The sequence below is a fragment of the Cimex lectularius genome, unplaced genomic scaffold, assembly GCF_000648675.2.
Source record: "Cimex lectularius strain Harlan isolate CLEC.00 unplaced genomic scaffold, Clec_2.1 scaffold233, whole genome shotgun sequence".
NCBI lineage: Eukaryota > Metazoa > Arthropoda > Insecta > Hemiptera > Cimicidae > Cimex > Cimex lectularius.
Genome location: NW_019392939.1, coordinates 241,879 through 266,693, shown reverse-complemented (window position 1 = coordinate 266,693; position 24,815 = coordinate 241,879). Strand labels below are relative to the sequence as shown.

The 24,815-nt window shown below is 33.3% G+C and overlaps 1 protein-coding gene across 1 annotated transcript; it reads right to left on the bottom strand.

Moving 5' to 3' along the window:
- Nucleotides 1-62: 62 nt before the first annotated feature.
- On the bottom strand, nucleotides 63-24,750 carry LOC106662806 (small subunit processome component 20 homolog). The gene is made up of 35 exons (XM_014387164.2): nucleotides 24,552-24,750; nucleotides 19,727-20,007; nucleotides 19,339-19,672; nucleotides 19,054-19,272; nucleotides 18,686-18,970; nucleotides 18,390-18,622; nucleotides 17,859-18,324; nucleotides 17,371-17,785; nucleotides 17,141-17,300; nucleotides 16,811-17,062; nucleotides 16,555-16,731; nucleotides 16,366-16,491; nucleotides 16,138-16,301; nucleotides 15,745-16,079; nucleotides 15,579-15,676; nucleotides 15,261-15,499; nucleotides 12,693-13,074; nucleotides 12,437-12,626; nucleotides 12,164-12,364; nucleotides 11,966-12,099; nucleotides 11,743-11,881; nucleotides 11,389-11,674; nucleotides 10,986-11,301; nucleotides 9,569-9,824; nucleotides 9,341-9,508; nucleotides 9,028-9,268; nucleotides 8,775-8,965; nucleotides 4,910-5,080; nucleotides 4,605-4,847; nucleotides 4,370-4,525; nucleotides 3,804-4,296; nucleotides 3,503-3,744; nucleotides 3,266-3,424; nucleotides 463-726; nucleotides 63-399 (listed from the first exon to the last, which is right to left on the bottom strand). Exons 1-35 carry the CDS (start codon nucleotides 24,600-24,602, stop codon nucleotides 253-255), a joined length of 8,214 nt encoding a protein of 2,737 aa, XP_014242650.1. The 5' UTR covers nucleotides 24,603-24,750; the 3' UTR covers nucleotides 63-252.
- Nucleotides 24,751-24,815: the final 65 nt, after the last annotated feature.

Genomic DNA, 24,815 nt, shown 5'->3' with positions numbered 1-24,815 from the left:
AAATAAGATAACAAATGACATTTTAGGGTTTAATTAATATAAAACCTAGACAACTTCAAATATAATGTTGAAATTTTATTATGGTAATGATCAAACATGCTTAGATAATACAATTAACAAAAGACTTGTAAAAATAAATGTTTACTTTTAAAAATGTATTTATATATCTACAACATGTTATATAATTACTGTAACATATATACAATAAAAAATTTACAAATATTATGATTTTCTTAAAAAATATTTAAAATATCACAACGTTTCTAGATTGACCTCTTTTTTGGGTTTCTTTTTGTAATTATGCTTTTTAATGGAGTCCATCTTTCTCTTTTTGGCCTCTTTCTTCTTCAGCTGTTTGCGTATTTTTCTTTTAGCCGCTTTTTCGGGGTTTGTGACCATCTGAAACATACAATAATAAATTGAAAACCGATGAATATAATCTCTAATATATGTCGCGCTTACCAGTTGAGATCTTTCTTTCTTCTTCACTGCCCTCTTCGCCTCGATTCTGGTCGTTAATGTCGCCACGATGCTATTGTATTTGTCGGATCCAATCTTGCTCTTGACACAGTTCGCCGCTTCTTTGGAGATCCTTTTCAAAGAGGGGTTATCGTCGATGCTCATCTCCCTGAGCATCGGGTACAAGACGAGCCGAGCTACTGGTTCGAGTTCTTCTTTACTCAATTTAACCGCTAGAGCTGATAACCAATTAAATGCCATAGTTCGCTGAAATAAAAGAACAATCTACTTAACATTAATTATAATAAAAATGGAATAAGTGCATCTTTTTGTTGAGAGATGATACAACAGTCATAAGTGCTTGCTTTTGTACTGTTTAACGTTGTGCACCTAAGTAGCAAAAATGGGTTTCAATGTTAAATTAATAAAGCTTTTTAATAATTTCAAATTTTTACCACATGGACCCTATAATCCTCCAAGAAATGGCCCAACTTAAGGGAAAAGCATTTTATTACATTAAAAAAAAAAAGTACAAGGATTTAAAAAAAATTAAAAACCAAGGAGTGGCTCAAGGAAACTGAGCAGCTGCCCTCCATATGTTAATCATTAACTATGATGTCCTATATTTCCAAAATAAAACATTGTTCAGATACAAGATTTTAAAAGTAAGAAACGTACAGCATTGTATTATATTGTCGAAATCTCTTAGACTTGAAATATTAATCAAAACATCTTCCATTGTCCTGCACCCAATCTCACCTGTATTTCCAACTACATCTTCACACAGTAGCGAGAATACTCAAAATTTCAGAAAGCACTTTGTTATATGTGTCTTTTCCTTGCTTTATGAACTTGACATTTCAGTACCTCCTCTTCAAAAGATAAATGTCTCCCCTGGCAACTACCTAAACCTAGAATTTCTCTTTGGCTAAGTTTCTAAAAGAAAGCACCCCGGCCTGAGATACACAAACAGAAATTCCTTAAACTGTGCTTGTCCACCATAAAGGTGATCTTCGTTTATATCGACGTCTCCAAGAATTCAATCGGTGTGGGAGCTGCCTTTTTAAGCGATTCCAGAAGTTATAAGTTTGCTCTTCCTGCATCCTCTTCACCGCAGAGCCCTTCACACAATGACTGGTTGTGTGTAAGGATTCTCTAGTTGTGCTGCTGGCTATACAGAATCAATCCCCTCAATCTCTTAATTCAGGAAATACTCTTAACCCTGAGGGATTGTCCGAAAAATGCCATTGTGAATTCTGGGTCATTGTGACAATCGTGGCAATGCTCTTGCTGACGCGGCGGTCACAGAAGGGATCTGGATAAATCAAGTATCCGGAGAATACTTTCTTACTCATATCAAGAGAACTATTTGATAAAAGTAGCAAAATGAATGGCTTAAAGTGCCCCTTAACAAGCTTAGAGAAAGTAAGATGTAACATAATGGTCCACTGCCACTTGAACCTCCCGTACAGAAAAACAGTCCTCGCTTGCCTCAGAATAGGTCATTGCAGACTCATACATGGTTTTCCTATGGCAAGAGAACCTCCATCAATATGTCAAGAACCGTTAGCAGTGAAACTTTAACTCTTATTATCTTCTGCAAAGATCTTTCTTATTGAAATTATTTCATTCTTCAAATTATTATATTAAAAAATATTGTAATTTATTTAGTATAAATTTATTGTGTGTGGTGATTAGTGACCATTAATCGATATTTATTTAGAAATCGTGCGATGCGGTCTGGTGTGATGTAGGTTTCAGAAAAACATTTTCTTTATCGTGCCAATGTTTCGATCTTTATTGAGATCATCTTCAGGGCTCAAAGTGTTTGTTTTCTGTGTAATTGTACGGGCACAATAAAACGAACACTGAGCCCTGAAGACGATCTCAATAAAGATCAAAACATTGACACGATAAAGAAAATGTTTTTCTGAAAGCTACATCACACCAGACCGCATCTCACAATTTCTGAATAATTATCGACTGACGGTCACTAATCGCCACACATTTTTCTGAAAGCTACATCACACCAGACCGCATCTCACAATTTCTGAATAATTATAAATTTACTGTTGTAAAATGGTTCTATGCCATAAATATTTATTATTATTGTTCTTTTTCTTCATAAGGTCTCTTCCTCCTACATATGTTTCACTTTTTGTGGAAGAATTGTTCAAGCATTTGACTGGGTCCTTTTGTATTTTATTTACCTGGAAACTACTTTGTCTCCATTTATTCATTTCTTCTTCCAAAGCTCCTCTTTTCACAGAGGAACCAAATATTCTTTCCCCTCTGCTCTAACATGGTTGACTGATTTTTAGATATTAGGATTCTCACCCTCGACCCTATTTAATTGGTCTGGAATTGACCACAAGTTATTCTAGCTCTCAACTGTATTCTGTGCCACTAAGCTTCAGTTGATTTATGTAAAATTAAAAGAGCTTGGATTTTTTTAAATTTTAAACATCTATGTATTTATTTATGTGACACATTGAAAACTATAAAATATTATATATTACGTACAGCACAAAATTTATCTTCATTTTTTTAAATTTGTATTTTAAACCCTTCTGAACGGGGAACTGTCAATTACAGACAAAAACACTTTTTCCTTGGGTATTTGGATGTATTATTTGTATTTTCTGTTTCCCTTTGTGCACAATTTCAGTTTACTTGTAACTTTATTTCAATAATAAGAAGATATAGACTCCCAAGGCGACCTTTAGCTCTGGACTTGTCTTTTTATGTTTTTGACTTATTTTATTTATTTTGTGTAAAAAGAATATATTATTATTAATATACTTACCACTATTGTTGATGTTGGATGTTGAGAAATTTCAATGTTCATGGATCTTCTGACTCGCCATATTAACCAACTTAATGATAGGTTTTCTTCATTACGACTTTCATCGCTCTTTTTAATTTCTTTAACAACACAGGCTAAATACACTAATAGTTTCATACACTGAAAAATAAACAAAAAATAAAAATATAAAATTGTGTCAAAGAAACAAAAACTTAAGACGATGACAAAAAGACAAACCTGAAGCAAATATTTTTCGTTTGAAGCTTCATTAGGAACGATTTGAGCTATTAGGTCTAAAATCAAACTTTTCACTTTGGATTTTGTGTTGCTAAGTAGAAATCCTTCTTTTTCCATTGAAGGATCATTTGCAGCGTTTGCAACCGTAGATGGTGGTACCATTCGGACAATTATATTCAAGAGCTGCACGGCCAACTCTCTAACCCATTCATGTGGATACGCTAGCAACCCAACTGTGTTTTCTGAAACAAAATTGTATATATTAACAGAAACATAGGAAATGTTATTTTAATTGACAAACCTGCAATAATTTCAAGATGACTGGTGTATTTAGGGTCTTTAAGGAACTTTGAGCAAGTCGTGCTGATTTTGACTAGCATGGATAAGACTTGAAACAAAAGGTGATCTTTCATCCTTTCGTCTTCGCTAAGATCAGTCTCATTTTCTTCTTTCTTGAGAAGTACAAACTTTCCAGGCTTAGTTACCTCGAAGCCCTGCAGAAATTGGCTGCTGACCAACGGAAGAAAATCATCCAGCCGCTTGTGAAATTGGTCATTTTCACATTTTACAAAAACGCCAATGAGTTGAGCTGCCAATCGTCTGAGGGTGATCTTCTTGTTGACAAACCAGAGTTTAGTAACATCAAAAAGTTTTTCCTTGGTATTGTTATCGACTTTGCTCAAAAGGAGTTCAAGAGTGGAAGCTGCTTTTTCTCTGCAGGCTGGGACAGGGTCATTTACCAGCATGGTGGACATATTTATAAAAATAACTCCGCTATTTTCCTTAATAAATTCCTAAAACAAGAAATAAATATATAAAAAAAAGTGCATACAAATAAAGGTCATAAGTTAAGAGCATATGACATACTATAGGATAATGATTAATAATACTCGTAATCATGTCTACAGCACTTTTTCTTCCAGATTCAAATGCATAGGACAATTGGGAAAAATAAAATGATAAGATATCTATAACTTCATCCTTTATGGTAGTCCTGTATTCTTTAAGGTAATAAAGCATCACCTAGAAATTAAAAAAAAAAAATATATATTTTAAGGAACTTCGGATAGAAAAACTAACGTTGTGTTCCAAATTTTCTTACCGATAAAGCCTGATGGCGTACTGAGTCTATACCCGAAGTTATGCTCAAAATTGCCACTTTTTTAAGAACGTCTTTCAGCTCGGGCGATTCCAACTTTCTTGACAGTATAGCATGAATCAGTGAAAACGCTGTCGCCTGCCTGTTATGGTCGTCGAGGTCTTGCTCGCAATATAGCAACAACGCTCTTTTGTGATCGTTCTGAAGATGATGATACTTGACATCCCTTACTATCACAGCGACAGCCTGATACAAAAAGATAAAAATTGAACATCATTTAAAAAAGCTACATGCTGAACTGAACTTACCTTAAATGTCGCCATGACGAGATCAAAATTATCTCCCTTCGATAAACCAGCTGAAGCATATTTGTGCAATATTTCGAACAAATTTTCAGTAACAGTTGATATGTTTTTTTCAAGGGATGGCAATTCCATTTTTAAACACCATATCATACATTTTACCGCCAATGTGGTTATCTGAAAAACAAATTTGTTTATAAATCTAGTAATTTATTATTAATTATTAATAACCTAAGAAAACCCATTAAAACAAAATTAAAGATATAAGGGGATCGTCGTTGGTGATCGTGAGTACCAGGGAAACTATCAAATTGTCCAAACTCGGTAATGATTTTAAACATTTTCACATTGTTTGAAATTTTTTTTGGTAATTTGAATATATCGGGTTATAAATAAGACTGTGGCATTTTTTGATGGTAAATTCTATGAAAAATTCCGGTACATGATACGTGATTCATTTTTTCCACTACCTTTTGCCATCTGCCATGAAATTTTATAATTTCGTTTTTTATAGATGATCTGATCCAGATGAGTTTTATGCAGTCCACAAGTAAAATAAGTTTTCCCATTTACATAGTTTTTTAGAGCCTGGAGTAAGTGCAAATCTGAAAGGGGCAATGCCAGATTTCTGGCATGCGAGGAAGAAGAAGACAATAAATTTTTTTCTGGGGCTTTAGGCCAATTTTTGAATAACAAAAAAAGTTCAAAAATTGGCACAATTTGTGTCAAAATGAATATATAAGTAATTATTTAAAGTAATGGCAAAAAACAATAAATAAGTCATACTAAATTAAATAAAAAAAGGGGGGATTAAGAAAAAATTAACTATCCTCAGTGTTAAATTGTAGCAACAGGAAGTAGTAAAAAAGACAAGATTTAAAGGTGGAAAAGGTTGAGGCACAGCAAATCGAGTTAGGTAGGGAATTCCGGAGATTGTAGGAATGGGTAAGGAAGGAGTGACCAAACGTGGTGGATTTGTAAGAGTGAGTGGAGAACAGAAGTGTTGCAAGGGTTTATAGTTGAGTTAAATGTTAACCAATTATAAATATAGGAAGGAACCAAGAAAATATAGCCTTCAATAGGAGGGGCACAGCCATTTCAATTCATGATACATATCAGACGCATGATATCTCTTTGGTTAGCTAAATATGAACCTAAGAAAGCAGTTCATGATTTTTTTTTATTCTGTTAACAAGCTCACAGGTGAGCCTGCCATAGACCAAACAGCCATAATCAAAATGGGGAAGCAGAATGGAAGAGACCAGGAGTTTGCGGATGCTGACTGGGAAGTGTTAGCTCGCATGACAGAACTGATGGAGGATAAGTGTTATCCTGGCGTAAAACAATTCCTTTGAGATTAGCAAATGTCAGTCGTTTTTGGCTAACTGCTGACTTTAATCATTCCAATTATGCACAATATTGCTAGAATTAAACAACTAGAATTAACAGTTTGGTTGGGCTTTAGAAGCTCATAATAAAGCATCCTAACCTTCTCTAACCATCCTCTTCTTCCAATCCCACCAAATGACTTTTTTAAAATGAAAATCTGGCTTTTGGAGTTGTGTTTCCCCCACAATTTTCCTTTCTAAATATTGTTGTAAAGCACCACTTTTCATCCCTAGTTATCAATATTTTTAAAAATGCAATTGTATTTTAAAAGGGATTTATAGATGAAGATGCTGTCCAATAAATTTGTGTTAGTCAACAAATGAATCCATATATCGTTCTGATAAGTATATTCAGTTGCTCTCTCTCTCAGGCATGTTGAAAAGCAAATGAGAAATGAGTCTCTGTGATGTCTCATATCATTTAGTGTTGATATGTGACAAAATTTTGAACTTCGTCATCGTCAACGATTGTTGTTACAAATTTTCCTAGCAGCGTAGGCGGTGTTTTACTTTTGTGGTAATAGGTAACCATTAATCCTTAGAGTGCAGCTGGTCTCATTTGTGACCATAGGCCATTTTTTGGACACACCTATTTCTAATGGCTATTATTTTCCCAACCTCTATGGATACTATGAAGCAGTTTTTAAATTGAGTGAAATCAGCTTTCAAATGTTATTAATTGTTCCAGTGTAGCTCCATTGACACCGAGAAAACTGGCTGTGAAGTTTTTTCTTCAACTTTTTGCTTTTTAAAGGTAAAATTTGCTTATTTTTACATTAAATATGATTACAGAATTGATGGATAGACTGTTAATTGCTAAAATATTTTGTGGCTCAGGGTTTTGAAAAGAAAAAACACCAAACGTTTAAAAATTTGATGTTCTCTTTAGGTATTATTTTAATTTAATTTTAAATAAATTAGGTTATTACATATAAAAATGTATTTCTATTTTTCAGGGCTTTCTAAATTTTTAAATTAGTTTTTGTTTGTTTGAAAATGAAATCTTCAATGAAGAAGGTAAAAATTGTTATATAGAGCATGTTGCTGTTGCTGATTGGTACAAAACGTTAGCCTTTCACCTCATCCAGACACTACTCATGAAAAGCTTCTTCCTGTTTAATAATTATTCCCATTTGGACAAGAAGAAGCTAAACGACTTCCGACTGCACAAGATAGTCTCTGGTCTGAATATCCTAAGCATCCCATCCAATGAGTTCTTCGTCTATTGGCCATTTTCCTACAGGATAATAGGGGTCAAAAAGGACAAACCATTTGCGTAAATTGCAGCAAAGAGTTGAAGGGTGAGGTACTACTATGATTAAATTGAAGGCAGTTCATACATCGTCAGATTGGAGGTACGTAGGGATCAATGGGGTATCTCATTCCGTAAATATTTGTGTACTTTGGTAGTTTTTGTGAATCAAAATTGATGGTTTGGTTTTTTACCAAACCGATTTAGTTTGGTATTTGGACCCGTTCTTGACATGTGATGTGGCAAAGGCTTTTAATTTTTATGGCAGATTGGATTTGGTAGATTGGATTGCTTTATAGTTTTCTTTGTCAGTAAAGATTAAAGATCTTCGTCAGTAAAATCGACATTTTTAATAACACCATTTCTATGAATAAGAAAAGATTTAATATAAACCAGGAAGAAATCATGAAGTATTTTTTAGTCCTGGAATCCTAAATTCTATTTTTATTCTAATAGTGTCTACTACTTTCATATTTGTTATTAATTGTTTATTAGTACATGCAGATTTTTAAATGTATTTTCCAATTGTCGAGATGAAGACTTTTGTCTTTAGCCAATCAGGAGTCGGTATTTTTAAATCGATTGGGTGGAAGATACTGCTTTTTTCTTTGTGAGCTGACGAATATCGTTTGGTTGTCATTAATTTTTGAACTTTTATGAAAAGTATTATTGCCGTCTAGTTTATGTTTATTGCTGATAACAGTTTCATTTGGAACTTTTGTACCAATAATAGTTTCCATTTGCTCCAGCAAAATATCTGTATGTTCATTGCTGGACACAATCATTTTTGATATTTGAACCGTCTGAGACAACAAAATGTAACTGAAATTTGATTTACCTTTGGATATGAAATATCTTGTAATACAAACAAAGGTATTGGGTTGAACGGAGAAAGGGTTAGCCATCCGCTCGCATTGGAGTTTAAGGAGGACAATAACTCTTATTTTAAATTAGCAAAACACCTTGGAAAAATACAAAAATAATAACAATGCCTAAATAAAGAGGGATAAAATCAAATTATTGAAAAACACTGGACTTATTTTACAAGCCAAGCCAATAGATAATTATGAGAAAAAATTAAATGCACAATATTAAGAGCCTCTTATACACAAAATTTCGAGAATAAGATACAGGCGGATTTTATATCTGAAGTGGGATATACTAAAAACAGGAAAAATGAAATAGAAAGGAATCTAAGCTCAAGTTGAAATTATAATTTAGTCCAACTCACCTTCACATGCTGCGATTTAAAACAGGTTATCAATAAATTAACAAAAGGATCGATTTGTGGCTTATAAAGTTCTCCTTTGACTTTGCTCCGTTTCAAAAGTAATAGGAACAACTTCAAACCAAATTCAACCAAGATGTGTGCATTTGTTCTTGAGCATACTTTTGATTGGGAGGCTTTTTTCATTTTTGGTTCTGGAAAAAAATAAAAAATAAAATAAAAACTGTTGGTACAATAAAAACAATTATCCGTATACCTTCTGGTATTATGTAAATATCTGGCTGCCTTCTCGATTCAAACTCAAGACTTTTTTGGTCAACCGGTGCATCCTTCAAGTCTGCTGTTAATATGGGTATGCTTTCTGAAGCTGAGCCGTAAGCAAGTTGTAAAAGCGAGAGCGGCTCTATATAGTCATTTTCTGTCAAACCGTGTATTATATTTTGTAAACAATTTTCGATCTTTGTTAAATTTTTATGTGACAATGTTGCTGACAGTTCCTAAAATACAATTTTATAATATTAGTAGGGTATAATTTTAAAATAAGATATTATCGAAAAGTTGTAATTTACCTCTTTTAATGGTATGATCAAATCTAACAAGTAACGATCGGTAACATACGTAGCCAAAATGTGCAGTATATCGAAACTTTTTGTTGATCTTGCTTCCAACACTTTTCCGACAATCTGGTGGACTTCTTTTTCCTCCGAAGCGCCACCGAATAGATCTGATTTGCACACCTAAAATAAAAACGGTGTAAATATATCGGTTGACGGCGATAAACATATGAAGATAATTACTTTCAGCAATAAATGTGCAGATTCGTCTAAATCACCTCTTTTAAAGCTTGGCTTTAAAGAGACAAGAACAGAATGCACAGTATACGCTAAAACGTGCACATGGAACCCCTTGATAAGGATCCCTGACATTTCCCTTATGAGAGTATTCAAGTACTCCGGTCCGAGCGATGCCATGATGGTTTGTAATGTTTCTCTTGTTACTTTTCTAACACTTTCCAAACGTGATTTAAGCAGTGTGCACATTTTCATTACAATCCTGTAAAAAATGTATAAATATTGTTAATATATATAAATCTCGAATGACTGTACTTGATTTAAGTACACCTCTTTTTTTTATCATTGTTTTCTGATTAAATTATTTTTTAATTTATTGAAAATGCACAACTGCTGTCTTTGACTAGTCGGCAATGAGTTCAAGAACTCTCACAAATTGCCTTATTCTTAAATTATAAATGTCGGTCAGAGAAGAGAATCAAGGCAGATGTTCCTCAAGGGCGCATCCTCAGTGCATTTCTTTTTTTCACCGCCTTTCTTTCTACTGCCAAACCTTTCCTAACCAGACTAATTATCCAAATTCATCTTACTATACTGTATTAATATCATTCTAGTAAACTTTAATTTTGCAGAAAGATACTTCTAAATAGGTGTAAATCTTTGTACAAAATACTGTCTTAACCTGGGCGCACACTAGGTCGGTGGGGTGGCGTGGAATTGTGAAGGTGCGCACATTATGTAGGAACTGCTCTCGGCCGTGTTGGTCGAATTTTCCCCCTCCATCTGACTAGCACTGCGGTTTAGTGTTGATTTTGCATTTCCAGGAGTCTCCACGTCCACAATTGTTGGCTTCGTCTTTACAAATATGGCGTCTGAGGGCAGCCGAATATACCTGAACTCAAAGATTTCCGACTGCCCCGGCGGACACTAGGCTGGTAGCATGGCATGGAGCCGGGTTCGAGAAGTCTGGCAACTTTCTCCGGCTCTGAGCCGAACCGCGCCACGTCACCCTACCATTTAGAAGGTTACATTCATTTCAATCTATCCTTCTTGGGGGACAGTTCCGTGCCGCGCCACCGACCTAGTGTGCACCCAGCTTTATACTTTCATAAGCAAGAAACAAGAATGAAAAGAACAAGTAAAAAAAAGTAACAAACCGAAGTTACAAACTATTAAAAATGATAATTTACAAAATAATAAAAAGACAAAAACGGCAGTTTGGCGCTCCAGGTTTAAGCCAAAATTTTCTACAAAATTCTTAATAATATAATACGCAATGGCATTTGGTTATTATATTATGACATCCTGCCAGTCCATGACACAATCAAATTCATCAAAATTGAAATTAAGGAAAAACGTCGATAATAATGAGAAAAAGTCTGGAGTTTATTAAATTAAAGAAATAATTAATATAACAAATTACCCGATTAAATTCCGATCGAGAAACTTTTTAGAGGGTAGTTTCTGTAAAAGTTTGATGATTGCGACTGACAATGGTATTCTCAGAACAATTTCTTCGTCTAAATTGCAATCGCCCGATTTTGCAGATAGCTTATGAAGTGACTCTGAATGCATCTTCTCAGCCAGAATCGAATGTAACCGAGGAAGAAGCACGACGATTATATTATTTATGACTTTGTTTGCATGAGGTTTTGATAAAAGAGCCATCTTGTCAATCGAAGCTATCTGTTTTGTCTCGTCGATTTTTTCTTCTTCGTTCTCAACAGGAACTGAAGTTTCTAAAATATAATAAAAAAGTATATTTTTATTTGATATATGAAAATTCTATATCAGTAATAGTTTTGCTGATTAAAAAAAAATCTTACTTAGGGCTGAAGGTTCATATTCATTTGTACAAGCAGGGATTTCTTCTGAATCATTTCCCAAGTCTTCAGTAGTGCTTTCTTCTGTTTTATCGGTTATTCCTTTTTCGATATTGAAGAGATCTAAATCAGCTTGGCTTAGATCGAAATGGAATGCATTGAGTATCTCGACCAATATTCTCACGATTTGCTTCTGGAAATCTGGCTCAGTCTGAAGTTTTCCCAAATAGTAGAGAAGAACATTTTGGTATTGGTGCCAAGGCAAAAGTCTACAAGCGGTCCCAACGGCCTAAAAAAATGCAATGTTGATGCAAATTTTTCAAAAGTACATTCAAGCTTAATAAATTTCCATGTTACCCCTATTGCAGAATCCAGGATTGTGTTTTTATTTGAAAATTTCTTCGATAGCAAATAATATGAAACTATAGGAAGAATAAATTGCGTTATTGTTCGTGTTGTGAACGGTTTTTCCAATTTTTCAGCAACATTTGAAAACCTGCCAAGAAAAACGTAAATCTTTAAGTAAATATTTTTATTTTAATACAGTTAAAAAAATTTGTTAACAATTATCAAAACTAACTTTAGCATAGCACGAACTCTTCTGTGAAGCTGTAAATGTTTAATATTTTCAAAGAAATCCACTTCTGGATCCTCCTTGTTTGAAAGGTGCGACAGATCTTTTAATACTGGATGATAATCTCCACATTCTCGAGCCTGAAAAAATAAATATATTTAGTATTTTATAATTAAATATTTAATTTAAATTACAAAATAGTACCATATGTCCCAAAAATGTTAAACAATCGTCACGAACAGCTTCAGTTTGTTTTTCTGAAAATCCGCTACGTATCTGATTTAAAATGGCGTCATTCAAAATTAAATCTTTGAGGTTTGCGTCGTCTTTTACAGACTCGCAAAGAAGTGGGGAAATTAGTTCTAATGTGTGTTTGGCATTGTCTCTCAGAGAAATATCCTTTTCCTTTAAATTAAAAATGTAAACAATTAAAATGTTTATTAAACGTTTCAAGTCACATTTTTAATGTTAACTTACTGTTTTGATAAAATGAAAACATGTATAAATAACGACCACTCCCAAATTAACCGAAATATTTTTTTCTCCGGCCATTTCCTCTAATTTCTTGAAAGCATTCAGCCTCCGTTGAAAATCAGGCTGATCGACCCATTTGGGATCCCAAGCATTCATTTCATCCAACAACGCTCCATCCAATCCACTTTCCGATCTTGAATAAAGAAGATAAATTAATAAAAAGAAATTTAATAAAACTAACTATTTAATAAAATGTTACCCTTTTTTGTTTGATAGTGTTACGACGATAGAAAAAAGAAGTTTTCTCGCCATTGGACCATCGACTGATCCAAACAAAGGAGCAAGTTTTAGAACATATCTCCCGGGATCTTCGACATTCTTTATAAGGTTGTAAACGGTTGTTAAAAGCGGCATTATGATTTCTTCTCCAGCACCTGCTTTTTTTATAAGACTGGGGAAAAGTAAAGAGAGAAGTTTATCGGACGATTCTGAATCGTTAACGAGTTCGGTGATTCTTGACATGACTTCAGAATCCTTTTTTGTAAGTGGCAATTTGGATTGCAGCTTCCGGTCGAGCCGTTCCAAAATGGCAGAGACGTGAGGCATGAGCAGTTTGCTTCCATAGTTTAATTCATCTGCAACTATATTTTGAAAATACTTATTATTACAAAATAAATGTGACAGCATAAGAAAATAAAATTAAATAAAACAAATTGAAGTTAAATTAAATACAGTTTATATGTTTAATTAGTAAATAGGTCATCACTAAAGACCAAATTCCCGTGCAATCACATCTTTTTATTGCTAATTCCAAATTCAACAAAACCAAGATAGAAATTTGAATCACAGAAAAGACTCTTTTTCTGACACTATTTTTATTTTGTGTCTTGTGCCAAAAATTAGGTTTTTACAGTTTATATAGTATAGTATTTTTATATTAGTATTTTTTTTATTTTCCATGAAATTGTTTTATGTTCGCCATATGCCAGTTCACTATGTTCCATCACTTGTGTATTTCTCACTTTCCATTTCTCAGTCTTTCTGTGGTTTAAGGAGCGATGCAACGGCTACCCGGAACCAAAGGTAAGAGTAAAAAATTTTTGTTTTTTTAAAGAAAAGAGTGGGACTTTTTTCTTTTGTAACACATTCTGGATGAAAGTAAGGGAGAAAATGTATAACTAAGAGAAAAAAAGCTTAGCCATGAATGTGGTGGTGAATTATAATGAAGAAAAAAAAAATTCACTGTATTTTATTGGATAATAAAATAAACTATTTTTATGCTTAAGACAATAATTAATTTATTAGGTAAAATTTTTTACTGTGTTAAATGGGAGTTTTTACCTTTATAACACTTTTTACATTCTTTTGATATTTTTTTTTTTGACGTTTTGAAGGTAACTGATGATTTTTCCTTTCTTGAAGGTGGGACAATAGGTCCTCCCAAAAAAACCATTTTAACCATTATTTTAATCCCTACTCAGGTGAGTTAACGCAATGGTTAAAACAGTGGTCGTCAGACATTAATATTTTATAACAGTTTAAGTGGTACACATTTAAGTCTTTCAGACTCCGAACAAACGATTCAATATTTTGAACCAGGTTTTAATGTTAAAACGTTTGTTTGGAGTCTGAAAGACTTAAATATGTACCACACTGGGTCTTTTTTTAAAATAAACTGTTATAAAATATTAATGACTGACGACCACTGTTTTAACCATTGCGTTAACTCACCTGAGTAAGGATTAAAATAAATCCGAAATGCTGTGGATAAAAACTGGTTGTGGTTTTTTTGAGATGACCTATTATCCCACCTTCAAGAAAGGAAAAACCATAAGTTAAACTTTGAGGTCGAATAATAAAACAACGTTTTGAAGGTATTTACTGCACAAAAACCTGTTACAGGCTGGGCAGGGCAGAGAACCAAACAGGTGGAGTGAGTCTGTGTTATGACACTTTTTTTAAATTACTTTAGCAAACTTAGGATGCTGCATGTACGTACATGTGCATATACGTGCCATCATCCATGTCTAGGATCTCATTCAATTTGAGAGCAAATCTGCTCTACTCATCACACTGGGCTCTCAATTGCCAATCAAGAGGACAGCTGATCAATTACCTGTGCGATACCACTCTTTGGATTTTGATTTAGAAAATCTGGTACGTTATCTTCCAATATATAAAATGTTTTTCTCTAAAAAAGCATTGCACAGAGTATGTTGTCTGAAGGAGCAAGGTCAAGGTTGTTGGCAACGAGTGCTGAAGAAATTAGATTCTATTTATTTATTCTATTCGATTTTTGTAAGTTTTTGCTTTGTTGTTGAGAAGAAGGAATTGTTGAATCAAAACTATCTATCAAAGACCTTGTAATCAACATTGTACAACGTCTTCTGAAAAGAACTCAAAACTAACAGAATGCCTTTTGGAACCAATTCATACTATTTCAAAATTCAAAAAAATCAGAATGAACTATTTCAAATCAGCCTCGCAACCAGAAAATCCACAATTCGTCATGTTTACAAGGTTTCCTGATTTTTTTTTTTAATGTAGCCTGTATGTCTCTTTTCTACATGCACTTTTCATTTTCCCAGACTGCTTATCTTAACCTTTAAAATTTGATGAACGAATGGCATTTTCTTTAAAGGAAGGTCGAACAAGCGCTGACCATAAAATGGGGATATGTTTTCAAAATTATACAAATAAAAACAATATAATGTGGACACAAATTCAAGAAATGCTTAGTACAGTTGTAAACAGTCTTTTTTTCTCTTTTAAGTCACTCCAATAAGGAATATTTCCCTTTAATATTCTAATAGTCTATTGACAGTACCTTTCAATTTCTCTTCGTCTATAACAGCCATACAGTTTATTATTAAAGGTTCGACAACTTGTTCATCCATAGTCTCGAACTTTTCAAAATCTTGAAGAGTCAAAAGGGATTCGACCAATTCCATTATCATATTGCACACAGAGCCATGAGCTTTATGGGCAAGCCACAGTGCCATGATAGAAGTCAAAGGGGTCATCTCGTTATCTTCAGAATTAAATTTACCAAGAAGAGGGAAAAATCTGAAAAAAAAAGTATAATAAAAAAAAATATATCTAATTTGACAAATAAAATAAGTAAGAGGAAATTTTAAAAAAGTACCTGGGGTTTTTACTCCAAACAAAAAATAATTTAAGAAGCTGAGAAGGGCTGCTGATGCTATCGACTTGCAAAGTTGGAATATAAGGCCAAATGAAAACCTTACAAAAGAAAATTAATTAAATTTTTAATTTAGTAATTTTATCATTTAAAACTAATTAATAATTACCAAAAACATGGCATCAATTTCTTCAGGTGTCCATGGATAATTATCAAAATTTGAAAAAAATTTGTTTAACCCTTCAAAACAGATATTTTTGATGCTCCTGAAATTTTTGGCATGCCCTGGATGAACGTTTTCCTTTTGTTTTAAAACACCTGTGACATTTGATCCCAAGGCGATCAAAACGCGTATGAGGTATGAAAGCTGCTCATAGGCAAGAAGTCCACCACAGTACGTCAAAAGCGTATTCAGGAGATAAATCGCTGACTGAAGCCTCTTGGGAGGCAGTACTTTTTCCAGGTCGACATTTTCCATTATATTATTGGCCATTTCAATGACGCCTGACAAAATAAATTATTTCCTTGTGAAACAATAAAAACGGGAATTTAAATAATTTACCTTTTTCGCTGTCGACGCTTTCTTTAAAAAGGGCGAAGGACATTTTGAAAAAATCACTAAGCTCGGAGTTGGAACAACCAGCCAGGAATCGAATTACTGTAGCTTTCCTTGCATGCTTCGTTATACCTTTTGTGCCACTTTGGTACATTTTACTATAAGCTATCCTAAAAATAAAAATAAACTAATTTTAAACTGAGCAAATTTCATCTATATCTAATTTTTTTTTACCTCAATACAATAGGAATTAGACCAGGCCGGTGTTCAGATTTTATAATATCGCTTTGTGTATCCACTCTGAACAATGCTATTTCATTTTTGAAAGTGTTATCGTCGATTAAGCCAAATAAGTTCTCTCTAAAAGTTACAATTGTTAAAAAAAATATCAATTTATACATGTGTTTATTCATTAAGACTTACTTATAAGGAGTCAGAAACTTATGCTTATACGTCATGATGCATTTTAAAGCAGCTTTTTGAACATCTGGCAATTTATGTGATAGAAAATCATAATAAATTTTAGACAACTCGGGTTCCCTGTGCATATTCTTCGGAGATCTCATTTTGCCGAGTACTTCCATATGTGCTAAGAGGCTCCTTGAAAAGGAAGACAAATTGTTATTAAAAAATTTCTATCTAAACTTGGCAATTTACTATTTTTAAAGCATTAACTTACTTAGTAATGGATCTGAATTTTTTATCTGTGTTGTCATTTTCTTCAGCAAAAGATTCTTCTTTTGCAGGCTGGTTATCAGGCGTTTTTTCCGTTTCATTTAAATCAACAAGAGTTTCTTCTTTTTCAATGTCCACATCCATTTCTTCTTCACCAAGCTGAGTTATTTCTACATCAACTGCAGACGATTCAGCAGTTTTCTTCTTCACATCGCAAGAGAACGCGGCTTCATTATTTCTTTTCAAATACTCTTCTCTAAACAATTATAAAAACATATTTACTTAAAAAAGTAATGACCGGTTGGTACGATATAATAGGACGTTATAAACTTACTCCATAAAAAGTAGAAACTGAGTTGAAATATCTTTATTCTTCGCTTCACACACAGGAATGCAGCTTTGTAGAATGTTCCATAGTAAAATTCTATGTTGAATATGATCGGGTTTTTCATCCAAGCTGTTTAACGATAAATACATTTCCGTCAAAAATTCACCTAAAATACTCACATTAAACTTAGCATTTTTTCTTTAATGGAAGCGCGCAGATGGAAAAAATTGACTCACAATTGTATGGCGACACAACAGGTTGTTCGTCGATATTGTCTCTGATAAGTTTTCCAACATTGTCCAGCTCTTTGCCAAACACCGACCAAAACTGATTCGGTTTCAAAGTATCAGCATATGTGATTATCAAATTTGAAACAGGTTCCCAGATTAATTTGAAGTTGATATAAAGCACGCCGATCAGGTATTTCAAGATGACTTCATAGTCAAGTTGGTTTTTCGCTATCCCTGTAGAAACAGATTCGTTCGTGCAGCTCAGTTTTTGAAGTTCTTTCATTTTATCACGGTATTCTGCAATGGAAGCGGGTATTTGTTCAGCTTTCCAACAGACCTCTAACAAAAACACCATCTGTTTGTTGGGTTCAGCCAAAGACTTTTCTATACTATATAATATATGTGTAGTGTATTCTCGTACCTAAAATTATGAAATACTCTGGTTAATTTTAAAAATTCACAAAAGATGCAAATTATTTGATGAAATAACTTACTTTTTGATAAGGCGAAAGAAGATTCTCGATGAGGGAAGATTTAATTTTATTGTAAAACAATGAAATTAGATTTACCTCGTCCATGCAAATATAAAAATCTAAAATTCTCAATATCTCCAAGTTTTGCTTACTAGCAAATGGTAATAGTACATCGAGGATGATTTCCGGTGGGCATATTTTCAATATATTTTCAGACGGCTTCAAATGAATGAGTGTTTCCAGTCCAACAGATACAATTGAAATCAGTTTATCTGATTCACTGTTGATTTCATCACGAAGAACTTCACAACATGACATAACAACAATGCTTATGAAGGTAATTGCTTCGACTTTCTTTATAGGAAGGATGTGCGGAAGTACCTTCAGCACGGAAACAGTCGTGTCAATATCATTGACCAAGTCAGGAAGTGTTTTGGACGAGATGTAGTTTAAATACTCATCACATAATTTTAACGAGTACATGTTTCTAGAAAGTAAAATACACAATAAATAATGTTACAATAAAAAACACTCCTAGAATGAATTACTTACTTTATTGGTGTAAAATCTAAAGTATACGGGGTCCAGCACAATAATTCTTCTGTATTCTTTGCAGTATTTGATTTTTTCAAAATAAGTCGTACTAATAAAGGCAACGCTTTGAAAGGTGTTGTTGCTGAACAGAAGCTAATCAATCTGGGAAGTACTAACCCTTCAAATCCAGGATAGTCAAAAATGTTTGTTATAAAATCAATCAAATCATTTTCTTTCAAATAATCCATTGTCTAGAAGAAAAGTTATAAATTATAATATTTTTTAACATTGAGACTTATTTTTCAATTGCTTACCGAAACAACAATTTTACTACTTAACTCCTGTGAGAGCTTGATGTTCTGGGACAACAAAACAATGCCAAGAGAACGGCCGATTTGTCTAGTTATTTCTGAGTTTATAAGGTTCTGAGGTTCAAGAAGCTTAATCAAAACCTCGACAACAGTTTCATGATCGGTAACAAAAGTACATTTTCTAAATTCAATCATTTCCTGATACATGTCCAAAACTAATTTGACATTTTGTGCATTCTTTTCAGTGCCAGACTCTTTCCACTGAGAGTGAAAACGCAAAAGTTCCTCCTAAAATTGTTCGTGCTTATATATTTGTACAAAACAGTCTGTAAGTAAAATGAATCACAAACAATTAAAATTGTATACAATACCTTCAGAATATTCCATAACAAGGAAATATGTTTTACATTAATGTTTGATAAAGAATGTGTTACTGTGCTTCTTAAAAGCTGGCACATTGGTAAATGCGGCACTGATTCATTTTCCAAAGAGGAAAAACAGGCTTTTAACGTCTCCTCTGCGCAACTGTGGAACTGACCTGGGACTCCTCTGATAACTTCAAATAGTAGCCTTCCACATCCGTCCAAACACTTCGGATAGAAACAAAAATATTAATTTTTAACATCAGAATATCGTTTAAATTGAATAAAACTCACATCAGGAGATTTCTTTAAAGAGCGAAGAATCATTTTGATCATTTTGTCATTGTCTTTCACTTTTCTTGCAACAAAAGCAAAACTTTGAGCGGCAAAATTGTTGATATAGTATGGCTTAGATGAGCTCAAAAGAGGCAATAATGACTCAAATATCGTTGAAAAATTGTTAACTAGATATCTCCAGAGAAATTTAAAAAGATAGGCAAGACACTGGAACGTCCATTCAAGCTGGTCTATATTTTTTGTTGATAATAAATTAACCAAAAGCTCATAAACTGAATCAAAATAGGGACAAAAATCTTGTCTTAAATCTTTCGCTAAAGCTACAACCAACCTGCAAGAAAAAACACAATCAGAAAAAGAAATACCACAATATAGAATAACTTACTCTAAAACAGCTTGAATATTTAAAATGTTTTTCATGGCCAAATGTTTTTTCAAAATGTCCACAAGGCGGTCCTTTTGTGCGACAACCTGTGGCAGGATTAAAACGTCATTTCCAATATCTTCGCGTAATTCGACAAAGCTTCCAGAACAATTGAGAAGTATCCACTTTTCGAGAGTCTGGTGAAAAAATGTCGTTTCTTCCTCTTCCTCTTCATATTTATGCTTAACGTTGTGAAATATGTCAACTCTGATATTGTTAATCCGCTCTGAGAATGGTTGAAACTGTAAATAAAATTTAAAAAAATTAATACTACTTTTTATTAACGAACATTATCTTAAATATGCGCTTTATAAAAAAAATATGTTTAGTTATTTAAATAAGTTATTAAATTTAGACATTTTTTAATTCTGGGATTTTTCCATCAAACTAGAAATGCAAAATGCAGAAATTCAAAATCAACTAACCCAGCGAGGATAGGCAGGCCAAATTTGTTTTTATGTTTAGATTATTAATATTCTTACACTTTTACAAGTCATTATATGCAGTCATAGCTATTAACTGAACAAAATCATAAATATTCGTAATTCAACTGTACTGAAATGAATTAAGTAAGAAAGGCCAAACTTCAAGTTCATCACCTCACAGATCTCAAGTAGAAATCTAACAGGGTACAATTGGTTGATTGGTAGTTGCTGATTATTTTCTTCTCTCTAATCTTGCTGTTTTATTAGTTAGTTGGTCTGTTTTGTTAATTGTGTCCTTTGTAAATGTTTGAAATGAAAAAACCAGAGTTCGTAAAACTTTTTTTTGCTTTTTATTTGAAATTGTTATGTGATTGTGTACTTATAAACATCACTGAAGGTTGTAAAATGTTGATGCACAGAAGTGAGGGGACTAGGATGATTTGAAAAAACAAACTTCACAGATCTCAAGTAGAAATCGCACAAGGTATAATCTGTAATTTGGTCATTTCTGGTAATTTTGGCCTACTTATCTTTTTTTAAAATCATTGGTTAGTCAGTGAGCTGTATTGAATTTGAGCCCATTTTAAACATTTGCAAGGTGTCCTGCGGATTGTAGTGGTTGTAGATTTGTATATTGTTCAGATTTGCTTGACGAATCAAAATATCCACAAACCGAAGCAACCGAATTCGGATTACTGTAGCTGTGAGAAGCTGGATTTTATAGCAGCTTGTCCTCCTCATTTATCTCCAGTTGCTGAAATTTTCTTTTCATTTTTTAAAGTAAATATTCGGAAGAGAGGCTTCTCGTTTCAGATGCAACATATTTCCCAAAAACATCATATTGATTCGAATTTTTGTAGAATGAAACCTGCCGATTTTGAAAAGCATGCTTGTAAAATTGGTCCTCTTAAATCATAGCAAGATACCAAATTCAGAAAAGCTATTAGTGTAACAGAATGACTTGCTGTAACTTTGCGATTTTTAACATCTGGTAAGTAGGTACCTACTATTAAATAAAAATTGTAATTGTAATTTTTTTTAGATTTAAATTTTATATTCAAACCACTCTTGTTTGTCACTCATGTTTACATGACACTTATTGCAATGGAAGAAAAGTAAACGAATGGCCAACTTTTGTGACTAGTGTCAACAGAAATTGCAAGTGGTTGAAATATACATTTGATATATTGCTTTAATATAAGAGGACCAATTTTACAAGCAAAATTTTCAAAATCAGCAGGTTTCATCCTTCAAAAATTCGAAAACTGAACTGGATCCTACATACTGAGCTTGGGAATTAATTGTTTGTAGGCACCGACTTTTTCGTGTCTCAAAACCCATTCTTGAACTCATACAGGACTTTTTTCTTCCATTTCATCTTTAGAATAATTACACAGACCACAATTTTGCATTTTGAGGCTTTCATCATGTCTAGATAAAATCAAATGGGTGCAGAATTGAGAGTTATATGAGTGTATACAGGATACAGGATACAAGTGTAAAAAACCTATTTGTACATAAACGGGTCGTATATTAATTCCAAGTTTCACATTTTTTATTTTGTTTTTTACAGGTCAAAAACCCATTTATTCAAAAAAAGTATACAAAAGTAAGGAGAAAAAATATATACAATAAAAATGGTTATAAATACCTCAACATTAATAAAGAATGAAACCCTATACTACACATCAATGAAAAAGATAATAAAATTCTTATAAATAAAACAACAATTTAATTAAACACCTTGTCATATTTATAATGATTAGGAATTATAAAAAAAAAAAAAAATTTTTTTTTAAACTAAATAAAATTATGCTTTAAATGGGGAAACAGAAGTATTAAACAAATCAACAGTACTGCATATGTTGTTACATTCTATGATGCATCAGGGACAAAATTTGTACCTTTATATTCAAATAAAAATATTTTGTGATTTCTGAGGCGGCAAGGAGGTACATAAAATTGGAGTTTACCAGGATTTCTGGGGAATCTATACAATTATTAATTAATTTGGAAAAAAAAGGTTATTTAGAGATCGTGATATGCGGTCTGGTGTGATGCGGATTTAGAAAAACATTTTCTTTATCGTCCCAATGTTTCGATCTTTATTGAAGATCATCTTCAGGGCATGGATTATAAATATTGTTTAAATTATGCAAATACATATAAGATGCGAAAAACTGAATTTGTACAAACAGAAATTTTAAATTCAATCTAAGTATTTGTACTCACTCAGTGTGTTTTCTGTGTAGATGTGTCATTGTTATGTGTCATGCTGAGAGTGTTAGTGAGGTGTTAATGTTTTTTGTTTATATATGATTTGGGTTTTGCAAAAGTAGGGAAGAAAGTAGAGATAGAAATCCAATTTTTCTAATGAGGAGTAGTCTTCTTTGAGGTGAGAGGTGCCAACAAGGGGAAGAAATGGGTAATGGTTTGTCGTTCAGGCCTGGACAGCCTATCAGGATTATTAAAGAACGGGATTATTAGGGAATGTAGATAAATTGTTGAATTAGACTATGTAGAATTGTTAGATGCGTGGAGTGTTTTATATGTTATATTGTTTTGTGTGTTATATGTATGTTATTGATATTGAATTTGATTAATGATATTAGCATAGCTGCAACTGAGTTTACATGTGTTCTAAACACACTAAACACCACACAAAATAAAAATAATCTCAAAATACTTTCTTCTGCAGCCAAGATCAGAAGTAGTGAAGAAAGATTTAACAAGAGCATGAGAGGATTTATCATTGTGACAATTTAATTTGAAATATAATGCATGAAGGGATTTATTCTGAACGTTGAAGGCATTTTATATCAGCGTTGTAGTGCAGATTCCAGATGATTGAGGCATATACAAGAATAGGCCAAACAAATGAATTATATAGATTTTTTTTTTTTGATACCAGGGACTGGAGGAGTTCCCTCCTGAGCACTGCAGCTGAGCTGTACAGCTTATTGTACTTTATCCCTGGCTCCATATTTTGGGGGAGGGCTCGCAACACAAATGTGAACTTGAGCCACCATTGTACCGGTGTTCTTTCATCGAAGAAACTCATTTTTGAAGAGGGTTGGGACCAAATTCAGGGTCGCTGAGATCCGATCCCACCTCTTCTATTGATGAGTGCCATGTCAATTTCTTTCAATTGCAACCACCGGTCCCCTTAGGCATCAGAAAAAGTCCAGAGGCGATGGTGGAGATCGAACCCAAGGCCACGGGATCTACTAGCCGAGAGTCTGACGCCTTATCCACTCGGCTACCTCGGCCCCCCTGAATTATATAGATGGACATACCAAGAAGGATTATTGAACTGAACTTCGGATAATGAAGCCAAGCATTTTAAAGTAGCGATTTTTGATTTCTTGTAAATATAGGTTAAAGGTAAGCTAATAGCTTTTACCCACGCCTACAATTTACACATGAAATCAAAAACAAAAAAATACCATTTTAGATACACTCGTAATAAAAGAACCAGATGGCACATTAATCACAGATTGGTATCAAAAACCAAGAAACACAGATCGCTACCTCAACTTTACATCTCACCATCCCCTTCATACAATAATAAACACGGCCAAAGGGTTACTTCACAGAATGATTACTTAAGCCATGAATCCTTCCACCACAAAAACATAACGATATACAAACAGATCCTCCATAACAATCTCTANATATTTTGCATTGTATAAATTCACTTTTCCACATCTAAAATGTAATTGTTATATGTAAACAATGTTTGTAAATCCCAGGCCCTGAAGATGATCTCAATAAAGACCGAAATGTTGGCACGATAAAGAAAATGTTTTTCTGAAACCTATATCACACCAGACCGCATCTCACGATTTCTAAATAAATATCGATTAACGGTCACTAATCACCACACATTCTCTTAAAGGTAAGATCAAAGATGACGCCAAATCTCTAATACAAGCTTTGATTAATGGTACAGGAATGGAAAATAGGAGATTTTATGTAAGAAAAAGTGATAATAAACATTTAGAATTATTTAAGGATAGTTTCTTATTTTGAGAACTATCGTATACATATATATCTATGACATGAATTTCTAGTAATTTCAAAAAAATCAGTAAACGGTCAAAGCGATTTTCTGATGAGACTTGACATATATTTCCGGACAAAAGTGTCATTTATACACGTGCCTTAAGACTGTAAGCGTTTATTTATTCTATATATATCATTGGACAATCACTGGTTGGTCTAATAAGAACAATAAAAAAAAGTTTTAGCAATGTTTTTCTAGTAGTGGACCATTCAAGTTTGAAGAACAACAATGTTTGACATCTTAATACGAACATTTTATAAAAAAAAATATATACTTCCTAGTGTTAATCTCATACCTTAAACGTATTTTTCTCCTTGTGACGCAATGGTTTGTTTTTCCTGCTCATTTTTGCCGATTTTTATTGTGTCACAAGAGTTTTTAAGATGAAAATCGACTGAAAATGCACGAATTCATAACAAACGACACAAATTCATAGCATACCACGTGTTGACTACGAGTCGAGCTCGAGGGTCTGCGAATAACCTTCCTCGTTGGTGATAAACGTACCTGTTTGGACCGGGTCGACCGTCTTCACCGGTCAAAAGTATACAACTACCAG